Source organism: Dendronephthya gigantea, unplaced genomic scaffold (assembly GCF_004324835.1).
Source record: "Dendronephthya gigantea isolate DGI-Jeju-01 unplaced genomic scaffold, DenGig_1.0 000194F, whole genome shotgun sequence".
In the NCBI taxonomy this organism is placed as follows: Eukaryota; Metazoa; Cnidaria; class Anthozoa; order Malacalcyonacea; family Nephtheidae; genus Dendronephthya; species Dendronephthya gigantea.
The window spans coordinates 179,025-190,136 of NW_021163204.1; the positions used below are offsets into that span (position 1 = coordinate 179,025).

Genomic DNA, 11,112 nt, shown 5'->3' on the forward strand with positions numbered 1-11,112 from the left:
ACGGCTTCATCGTAATTATGCATAAGGTCTATTACGGAAGTTTAGCAAACTTTGACATGTCTAAGGCCCATTGTTCTCAAATTTCACCTGCGAAACTGTTGCGATCCTAAATATACAAAAGTAGGCCGCATAGCGCACATGAGCGATCGAAATAATAAATATAACAACAGAAAATGACTGATTATTGTCCGAGCGCGAGATCTGTACGGTGAAATATCACACTAAGGCTTTTTAGGGTTCATGCGAAAAACTTTGGTCTGATATTTCACATGCAGCACAGATCGAACAAGGATATTCTGTTTATTATTGTTGTAGCAAAAAAGCTTTAAAAAGCTTCCCAAAAAAGCTACATTCCACGCAGACACATCATAGTTTTTTAGTATTCCTATACATCTGTGTCTTCAAAACAATGAGCAAGACTTTTAGTCCCTTAAAGTGGAACAAAAATCCGAAAATTCGGGGTCTGGCTCATTGTTTAAAAGTTGTTGATATAAGAAAATAAATTTCTAACAAATCAATTGCACTTATAGTCTAAGGCCAAAACACAATGACACATTTCCGATCCGTCGAGTTTTTCAAGGAATATATTTAAATGTATAAAGCCGGGAAAATGCATTTTTGATATTTCTGTAGCTCATTACATTCATTATGTTGGCTGGCTGACAAAATTATTTTTAAGTACACATCTTGCATTGAGTTCCGAAATTAACATAATATGACATGTTTCTGACAACGTTTCTACCTGCCGACAGATATAGAGACTCCAGGAAGATAAGGGATATCATATTTATAATATTATTTCCAGTTGTAAAATTAAAACAATTCTCCAGCCGCTTTTTTAATCTGAAGTGCATGCGCTGATAACTTGCTAAAGTTGGCTGATAAATTGATCAAAAATGATACCAAGGCTTGCGACAAGCTAGCTCTATTCACCTTTAGGGAACTCAATAAATCACAATGATTTAAACTTCATTTAGCGCATTGAGCCCATGGTTTAATTTCCTCTCAATTCCTTTTAATAATTTTGTCCAAGTCCTGAAACATGCATGTACGTGCAGTTCATTAATTTTGTTGTCAAATTCTATTTATATATACAGCAGGTGCACTTTTGACTTCCTCAAAAGACCTGTTGTCGTCGCATTTTTCAAACAATGTACGTTGGTTTAGTGTCTGTAATATAATACAAAGAGGTCCCACCCAAAACATAAAACGGCTGAAAAAGCACCATGAACAATGAATCATCAATAACAAGGGATGTCCCATATCTGCATGCATACACACTCTAGGAACAGGCTTAAGTCAGTTCTGATCGACCGCTGTGAAACGCAAAAAGACCACTTAATAAAGTATAATATAGTCATAGTTTATAAATATAAATATTATGGTATTTACAAAAGACGCGATCTAAAGTCTTTCTCAATACGTCGGATTTTTACAAAGAAATATTTTCAAAAGAATACGTCCGTAGACTTTTCTGTATTTGCTATGCCTCATTCCGTAAATGAAAGCATTCACGATCGAGTTCAAGCCATAAAATTCGTAGTGGAAGACCACAAACCATAATCTGACAGACGACTTGTCACACACGAGACGCAACGTAAACGCAATAATCGTCGGGGTGAACACACAGAATGACAACACAGCGACGACAATCAAGAATGTCCTTGCCATTTTGAAAGCATGAAAAATTCGATGACTACCGTCTCTTCTTTCCGCGTTGACTTTTCCTCTTTTACTTTCAGCCAAAATTCGTTTTTGCTGTTCCCGAGCGACCTTTAGCATACGAAAATGTAAGATGAATATAAAAATTAGAGGAATGTAGCTAAAGGAGAGCTCTACCATGATACCAATAATGTCTGTAGGTAGAGTGCACGCGCTTCTAAATGCCGGGCTAATTTTCCACAAAAAGGTTTGCGCCACAAAGATGAGGCAAACGAGAAACCAAATGGTCGATATAACTTTGAACACTCGTCCACGGGTCACTATCATATGATACTTGAGTGGTTTTACAATGTACACGTAGCGATCCAGAGTGATCGCAAGGAGTGTGGCTACGGAAGCAAAAAGAAAGGACCAGATGCTGGAACGGCTGAACATACAGAACAAATGCTGATCAGTCTCCTTGTTCATTATTGTCTGTAAGAATTCAATGATCCATGTTGGGTAAAATGTCACACACGCGAGGAAATCTGCAACCGCCAAATTCGCTACAAGGTAAGACGTTGCTGACTTCTCTTTGCTGAAAAATATGATCTGAATTAAAACCGTGGCGTTTCCTAATAGTCCAACGAGCATTGCAATGAATTTAAATACTACAGAGCACAGAAGTATATTCGTAGAAGCTGTTTCCATGTTTGTGTTTGAAGAAATTTCATGAAGAAACCTCTCTGAAACCCCGCAACTTATTGAATGACAAATGTATACGTATAATATGCTGTATATATATAAAAGGTTTTGCATATTGCCTCTTCAGACGGTCGCTATAGCAGCATGATTGTAATAAAAATTGATGAAAGTTAAATTTATTGCACTATCGATCGTCATATCCTATTGACATGACGGACATTACTCAGTGTGTACAATGAATTGAAATTCCCAAGTGCGCACAAGTATATTCGTAGCAGCTGTCTCATGTTTTTGTGTTTCGGGAAGAAATTTCAGGAAGAAATCTCCCTGGAACAATTGAATAATAAATGTGCATTATGTACACTCTGTTATAAATATATGAAAGCTTTTACATATTGCCATAGCAACATGCATAAAATAAAAATTAACGAACGCCAATTTTATTATATACTATCGGCCGTCATATCCCATTCACGGGACGGATTATGGCAAGTAAATGTTTGCACTGAAGATATTATAGTCTATACGAAACGTGCTAAATTGCATGTACTGATTTTTTCACTGATTCTTTTTAGCCTCTATTTCAAGCAATAGTTAACAGAATATTGATTTTCTGTGTTTCTATTTAACAATTATTAATTATTCGCAGAAGGCGAGGTGGATACAATCAGGCACCGAGGCCGAGGCAACTATAAATATTGTTTTAGTATAATTTCGAGGTGTTTACAAATAATAATCAGCATATGCATCATTTCAAAAAAAATTTAAATGACTTAAAAATTAATTTCTTAGTTTAAATACAACTGCAAAAGAGGAATAATAATTATAGTTAACGTTCTAACGCATCCTAAGGCTCACATCAGTACGATAGCACACCAGCTCTTACACTATATTTTTGCCCACTGCCGATCGGTAGGGATGGAGACGGTATCCGAGCGAAACGATCGGGCTAGGGGTGAAACGGTGTTTCTTTTGAGTTTGCTGTTTTCGGCGCAGATAATAACTCTACGAACCATGCTATTTTAACGGTACCTCCTCCATCCCGTGATCAACTGTCACACGTGAGTCACTGAAGTGAAACCTTGGAATAAACGATACGAACATCAAAGTACACACGCTCACACAAAAGAAAAATACCTGTAAATGTGGCGATCATTAATGAATTTACCTTTACCCCAAACACCAATTCAACGACCAAAACGGGTGTGAAAAGAACTGTGCTTAATCCTGCAAAACAAAAACTAACAAAAAACCCAGCAAGATTAATAAAGACGCTTCTCTCATAGAGTTCACAACATCGCGTGAAGTCGTTAGAGAAAGAGGAGGGATGGGTCACGCAAGCAACTAACAACTCGATCAGGCAAACTGGGCTCATATTTATACTCACCGGAGGGGGCAACCGGACCAGCGTCCTAAGATACGAAGACTCGTATAACATTAACTTCCTTTATTATTTTATAATAAATACATTTACCGACCAGTGGCTATCACTTTAGAGACAATGAGTCTTGACCAATCAGAATGCATGAAAATCGATAGTCACCTCGAAATTTACATTAAATAGCAAAATTAGCAATCTGAGTGATGTATTTCTGAGTTAACTATAATTTATTGAATTGAGTGTTGCACAACCGGACCCTGATCAAGGGCGATAAAACTGATACTGATGAGTCTGTCATGTGATAATGATGAATATGGCCTTTAAATCATTCCGCTTTGCTTGCTTTCGTTTTTATTTTGCGACTTTTACTTTGCGTCAACCTTTTCTGTGACATTATACACCTTAACCCCGATATTTCGTAAAATAGTTATATCTGACAATGCAACAGTCGATTGTCTTCTGCCTTGTAATAAGGACCTTAAGAAACGGGATGACACAGGTCACACAGCTGAAATTCTCCTTTAAATGAACATTACGATAAAGAGTCGTTGTATATAATCAATCGTATGAATTTAATGAAGTATAAGACATTCATTTGAAAACATTGCCATCGGGTATACGTTTCGAAAGAATTATATGGAACCTGATATATCAATCCGCTCGCTGCGTCCCAGTTAAATGCAGATGTTGCACATTCGTATGAACGTGCACGACGTTTAATTAAGAATTAAAAAACGAGTCGCGTGCCTTTATGGTGTAATAATGCACGATGGGGGAATGTTGGGAGAATACGAGAGAAGCTTGTAAAAGACGAGGCGTAGCCGAGTGTTTTACAAGCTTCTCGAGTATTCTTCCAACATTTCCCCGAGTGCATTATTACACCATAAAGGCACGCGACGAGCTTTTTTAATTCTTTTATAATATAAGAAGATATTATAGGGCAACAACAAAATTTATTTATTTGATCAATAATGAAATTCTTCTTACATGTTATTTAAGATGTTGCTTAGCAACAAAAACTTCAAAAGCCAGAAGCGTGCATTATGGCCTCACAATGCACGCGCGGTAGCCATTAAAATTGCTCGTTATATCATACTTATATTATAAACACCCATATAGGTCTTCAACTGTATTAATCTTTTTCAATGACCCATTGCATTGATAGCTACTGTCATCGTGTTCCCTTCCTACATGGAACATGCGTTAAAGTCCCTAATACACATAAACCAATCTACACAACACTAAATGCAACTATAATCAGTTGCGTACGGGAGACGATAATTGGGGGGCACAAATTAATATAATTATTCATGTTAACAGACCTGTTAACAAATGCGCCCCCCCTCCCCCCCCCCAATTATCGCCATCCCCCTAATTATCGTTTCCTGCACGCCACTGACAATAATAAGTGAGCTGGTGAGGGAAAGGAACAAAGTCACATTCTTAGGTTTGAGTATGCCCGTCAAGGGTAAGTATGGTAAACACCTCCGGTAAACATATTATAGATAAACATATTTGCCTATATTACTACCTGTGTTTCAACTCGAAAGCGACAATACGATTTTATTCGAAATAATTATAGTATATCAGGGAGAGAGATATGCTAATTGGCGACTTACCGTGAAAATCGTAGCCTGCGTAGCAAGCGTTTCCGCTTGGTTTACTAAATGTATATATGTGCACTAGGTCCGTGTGGTTTACTAAAAGTATATGAGCACTACAGGTGTAGTGATTGAGAATGTTTACTAAATGTGTTTATGGGAAGGGAAGTGAAGGGAAGGGAAAGGGGAAGGGGGAAGGGAGGGGAGTGAAGGGAAGGGAAGAGGGGGAAGGGAGGAAAGGGAAGGAAACGCTTGCAGACAAACCCCCCCCCCCGAATTTGAAAAACACCGTTCGCCAGCGAACGGGGCGTCTGATTGGCTGTCCAGTCATATCCGCGTCACGGCCACTTCCGGCAGAGTGCTATTCATCGGCAAAATATGGCGGACTTTGAGAGTGAGTTAGAGAAAGCATTACAATATCTAGCAGACCGCGGATTCTCCCGAGTGTTACGTGAAGAACAAAAATCTTCGTTAAAGCAGCTGTATACAGAAGGCGATTTACTCGCTGTTCTTCCCACTGGATTCGGGAAAGGTCTGATAATATATTTTGAATGTCGAATTATTTTTCATAGATTGTGCCCCACAGTTCCACATGTTCTTTTATCCATTTATGGAGGTCACGATAATCTAGGTTGTGAAAAAGGCTTCTTTTAAACTCTGGAAAAGAAGGGGTCCTTTTCGGCCATCTGTCTTGATAAAGGCAGACTGACTTACAAGGTCATCCGTGATTTGTACCACAGCCTCTCTGTCCTTTGAAGAAGTCCTGTGGCCTCTGATACTTGTATTACAATCATTGTTAATAGACTGGTAAATACTGTCAACTGCCTCTAAAGTTCCAGCAACCCTTTCTGCATTGACTTTATCTAAATTTGGTCCCAATGATCGTCACATGGATTTCAGTACTCTATTTTGCTGCTCCTTTTTCAAATCTAGGGGTATGTTTCCTCCTTGCTTACCATTCCCATTAAAAAATCTATTCCACTTTGCACTGTAAGCCTGTTTCTCTGGGAGGAAACATATGCATTTCACCAGATGTAAGAGGACAACATAGGCATACTTATATAGTTGCCATTGGTCTTAAACAAGAGAAGGGCAACCTTGTAAATATCAAAGAGCCTGTCCCCATCACCTTCTTTGATTGCATCTTCAAACTCCATCACAATTAATCCAAATGTAAGTTTGGTACTATGGTAATTGCACAAATAATCTTGAGCAACGACTTTTTCTTCCTGGGGGATCTCTTCTTGTGGAACAGTCTCATTATGTATGCCCACTTCATGTCTGTTAACAAAAATAAAAATCAAGGCAAATATATCTGATAGCTACAATATGTCTACAGTATGTACACTGTTGGGAGACAAGATTGTTTGTGAAAATTGATTTGATAAACTAGGTTTCAAATATTTTTTATAAAAAACAGTTAAACTAGTGTGGAAGTGAGATGATGGTTATTAGGTTGGCCCTGAACCACTATTTTACATCACATTCACCGGATTTTTGGATGCTGGTTGCGAAAAGTGTTTTAACAAAAAATATGTAAAATCTTATAAATAAGTTACCTTTTCCGTGTGGTTTTGCTTTTGAAGACTTCTCCACAGCCTATTCTGCAGTAGTAATACCCAAGTGGATCACGCTCATCTACACCATTGTAGGAGGATAGGCCATGACGGACTATCACTCAAATCTGTTCATACTAACAGTCTAATAGAGGGGTTGAAGTGAATAATTTCTTTATTTGCTCTTTTTACCCAATCCATTCCACATTATACTTGTACATGCTTATTATTCGTGCTCTATTTATGTTTTGTTTTTATTTTTGAATACCTCACTCTTCCTGAATGCAATTTATATGAGGCATCACAGTCTTCAGCTCTGCAAACCCACCTGCCACTCTCTTCTTGCTGGAGTTGATCTGTTTGTTCAACTAGGCCAGTCATTTCACCAGCATTGAAGACAAATCTCTTAACATGCTCCTCACAAACATCTAGCAGCCATTTTCCTTTTGTGGGTCCAGGAGCATCGGAGTCAGGTAGAGTTACACCATTGGGGGAATCTGTGGTAAAATAAATGGATTGCATTAAATACATGCGTTGTATTAAAATCACTGAAATTCCCTGAAGGAGTGGTTAATTTATTGAAGCTAAGTAATAATTGCCCATTTAAATGTAATACCATCTAAGTTTTTCATCCCCATGTGCTCCATGAATGATGCCAGTAGGCAATGGTGCCAATGGCTTCGGTTTCTCTTGAGTGGAACTCACTGTATTCGTTGTAGTGATTCTCTACTCCTTTGGCTGCATTTGTTTTGCCTGTGCGATTGATGCTTGCCATGCTTGTCCCAATCTCACCAGCAGATGAATGATCCACAAACAATTTGTACTCAAACTAAATAATAATACATTTAAGTGAATTTCAAAACAGTCCAATATTAGGGAGCTATTTTTGCATTTATAGCAAAATCAGGGACCGCAGAGCGAATAGGTCTCCCCAGTAACTCATTGCATCATAAGTCATTGAGGGGCACTACAAGCACTTTTTGCAACTAATTTGATTAAAGTAATGCAAAAAAGAGAACAAAAGATGGAAATGACTAATGTTGGCAAAATTATTGGGGAGGGGGCTATTCCCCCCTCCTCTGCAGTGCCTGGAAATGTGGGCTTGAATCATGGAAAACCAGAATAATTTTTGAAACATTTTAAACTTGAAATTTATTAGGTAGCATAAATGGTAGCATAGCATACCTTATATAGTGTATACTTGGCATGCCAGTCGGCAAACTTAGTATCCAGTCCGTGTAATTGCTCAAGCGGATCCAGACCATCTCGAAATGACCATTTCACATTTCTAGATCTCTCTTCGTAGAGCTGGTCTCCATGCATTGGTACACAAATCAATGGCTCTCAACTGTCACCAAGCGTTGGCACATACTTTTTCTGGTTGTGTTGCATAAGCTGAGCCATGTCTCCAGCTACGTTGGGGTTTAAGAATTCCATTCCTAAACAACACTATACAAAGAAGAGACAGAACATAAGAACAGAGAGAGAACATAACTTTAAACAACTTTTGATGCAAAGAATGAATATTGTATTAGAACTCCTTTCATTCTTCTCAGTACTGTGCAGCAAATACTGTTCACTCAGACCAAATTTTCACCTTTTTACTTATTTTAGTAACATGTCACATGATTTTACCCAACCTCCTCATCTATTAAACAATAGGACTGAGCAGCAGATGTGTCTCAGAATATGAGTTACTCACCACAACAGAACGGGGTGCTATTTCTTGTGTATGCTTATGTTTGATGTGGTGGATTGTACATTTCTTGAGAGAGCCAAAATACTGCATGTACTTGGTGACAATTCTGCTAACAAGCACAGCCCACCGCTTCAACAAGTTGGTGTGGACCTTCACGTCAGGAAGAAGTTCCCGGAACTGCAAATCTTTGACAAGCCTCTGACTTTTGGTATCTTCCATATTGGGGACTTGTACCCTATCCAGAACAGCAAACTGGTGGGTCCAATGGATAGACCGATTCATGTGCTTTTTGGTCTGGACACGCACATACTTTTCATTGTCTATGTTGTCTCCCACAATTCTACAATCATAGAAATACTCAATTAACCCTTTACTATGCCGCTCCAAACCGCCCACTTTAAATATTTTACTACAGTATGTCTAACACCAGACTATTTTACTCGTCAGAGGAAAGCTCTAGGAGGGAAAGGGTTAAGAAAGATCATAGACATTTTCACATTTGAGTATAGGTTATATAACGTGACCGAGGGAATATAAGGTATATAACCGTCTTATAGTATAGTTGAGAGGGTTCACTAAAATACTCGATCAATTTCAAACACTTTCATTCGAGATTTCTCAATATTTCTGCACGGGGTTTAATTTATTATTTATTCAAGGCAAATAAGTTAGAAACTTTATATATCCTGCGGTACATCAACGTGAACCGACTCAACTATACTATAAGTATTAATAAAAAACGTATTTCGTATTACCTGTAAAGTGGCATGTTGCTCTTATCCAGTTTACTCTCAACAGCATCCAAAACTTCATCTGTACAGGTGGATAGCTCTTCTTCACGCTGTACAGTTGCAATTTCCTTAAGAAGACGTGTGTGTCCTCGTTGACTGAAAGTCTTGTATTTCGACACTGTTTCTTCGTCCAGTTTTATTTGTGATACAATATCCATATCATCTTCCTCCTTTCTTGTTGCCTGCTTCATTTGCACTTCTTTGAGCAACAACTGAGCTCCTGTTTGCTCTTCTATTTGCGCTTTCCAAACGCAAACTTTTCCTTCAAGCTGCTTGCCCATCTCCACCTGCGAACAAACCATTTGTTTCGGGGACATACAAACACCAAGTTTATTCAATTTCACAAGATCGTCGTGCTTGGTCCCACTATGAAATAGTACAGTGGAAATCCTGTGATGAAGGGCTGACGCTTTCGGATTCCTTAGCTTGCAAATAATAGCAGATGCAAGGGCCACATTATTTGTGTTGGTGCCTGTGCTTTTGACATCGTTCGACTGTAGGCAACTAGCATGAACAACTATGTTGTAAAACATTGGGCAAAACACTCGCAGTTCTTCTACGAATATCTTGCTAGAGAACCCAATAATTTCGTCAGGCTTTGTTGCCAACAACAGACTCTCGGTCTTTACATAATTTGCGGTTTCATTTGCGGCGATTTTGCTGACTGCTTTTACAACTTCTGAATACATCTCCGAATGTTTCATGAGAGCATTTGCAACAGCGTGCCATTTCTTCTCGCAAATATGTCGGACCAAACGTTTCGAGTCCTCTTCGCGGGGGATTCTCACGAGTACGTTGCCAGACTCGGTTCGCAAGACAACCTTAACTTGCAGTCCACATTCAGGGAGATCGTCGATATTAAGGTTTTGATCCACGTTGTCTTGTTGATTATCGAATGCAAGGGTTTTCCTAGATCTCGTAGGTTTGTTCTCTTTGTTTACGTTTGGTGACAAAACACGAACCGATTTGCGGGCAGGACTCTTTCCTTCTGGTGACGTTAAGAAGCGTTTCCTTGCTGGATTTGGTTTCACTGGAGTTGATACTGCTGTTGTAGGTGTAGACGATTGTAGAGAGTTTTTAAAATAAAACTGTACATCGAACCAACATTTCGAATTTTGCGAGCACATGGATTACAAACACGAGACGAGTCACCTTCAGATTTCACCACTATAAGTCCAACATTCTTGCAGATCTCGGCTAAAATCTCTCCTTGGCTTCCTTTTCTATTCGACGGTTTGAATAGATTTTCGGTAGATATGTGGCTTGCTTGTTTCGAGTTACCGAATTTGACCTTAAAGTTGCATTTGCATAACCTGCAGTTGTCATTAGGGTTCATTTCATGATCAACTTATTTCCATGTCGCACGTAGAAATCGAAATGTCAACTTTGATCTCGCACGTGGCTTAAACGTATTTACTTCCGCCAATGATCTGATTGGATGGATTAATGACAACCGTATAGAGGGAGTTTTTCAATTTCGGGGGGTTTGTCTGCAAGCGTTTCCTTCCTTTTCTTCCTTCCCCTCCCTAACCCCTTTCTTCTTTCCTCCCCCTTCCACTTCTCCCCCCCGCCCTTCTCCCCTCCTCCCTGTTTGCATTTTAGACGACCTGGTGCTCCATCATTCTAGACCTAGTGCACATATATACATTTAGTAAACCAAGCGGAAACGCTTGCTACGCAAGCTATGAAAATCGGCGTTTAATCGACGCACTGTCAGAATTGTTGAAGACGCTATTGT

The 11,112-nt window shown here is 39.0% G+C and overlaps 2 protein-coding genes across 2 annotated transcripts; both read right to left on the reverse strand.

The window, feature by feature from the left end:
- Positions 1 to 924: 924 nt before the first annotated feature.
- On the reverse strand, positions 925 to 3,101 carry LOC114538992 (alpha-1A adrenergic receptor-like). The gene has a single exon (XM_028559828.1). The coding sequence runs from the start codon at positions 2,458 to 2,460 to the stop codon at positions 1,417 to 1,419; it is 1,044 nt and encodes a 347-aa protein (XP_028415629.1). The 5' UTR covers positions 2,461 to 3,101; the 3' UTR covers positions 925 to 1,416.
- Positions 3,102 to 5,085: 1,984 nt separating this feature from the next.
- Positions 5,086 to 10,926, reverse strand: LOC114538990. The gene is made up of 6 exons (XM_028559827.1): positions 9,339 to 10,926; positions 8,587 to 8,923; positions 8,070 to 8,333; positions 7,501 to 7,713; positions 6,888 to 7,381; positions 5,086 to 6,609 (listed from the first exon to the last, which is right to left on the reverse strand). Exons 1-3 carry the CDS (start codon positions 10,499 to 10,501, stop codon positions 8,229 to 8,231), a joined length of 1,605 nt encoding a protein of 534 aa, XP_028415628.1. The 5' UTR covers positions 10,502 to 10,926; the 3' UTR covers positions 5,086 to 6,609; positions 6,888 to 7,381; positions 7,501 to 7,713; positions 8,070 to 8,228.
- Positions 10,927 to 11,112: the final 186 nt, after the last annotated feature.

Coding starts and splice junctions, on each gene's coding strand:
- LOC114538990 (XM_028559827.1), bottom strand. CDS start 10,501: ATGTGCTCGCAAAATTCGAAATGTTGGTTCGATGTACAGTTTTATTTT. Junction 8,924..9,338: donor AGCAACATGCCACTTTACAG/GTAATACGAAAT, acceptor CTATGATTGTAG/AATTGTGGGAGACAACATAG. Junction 8,334..8,586: donor TAGCACCCCGTTCTGTTGTG/GTGAGTAACTCA, acceptor TTCTTTGTATAG/TGTTGTTTAGGAATGGAATT.
- LOC114538992 (XM_028559828.1), bottom strand. CDS start 2,460: ATGCAAAACCTTTTATATATATACAGCATATTATACGTATACATTTGT.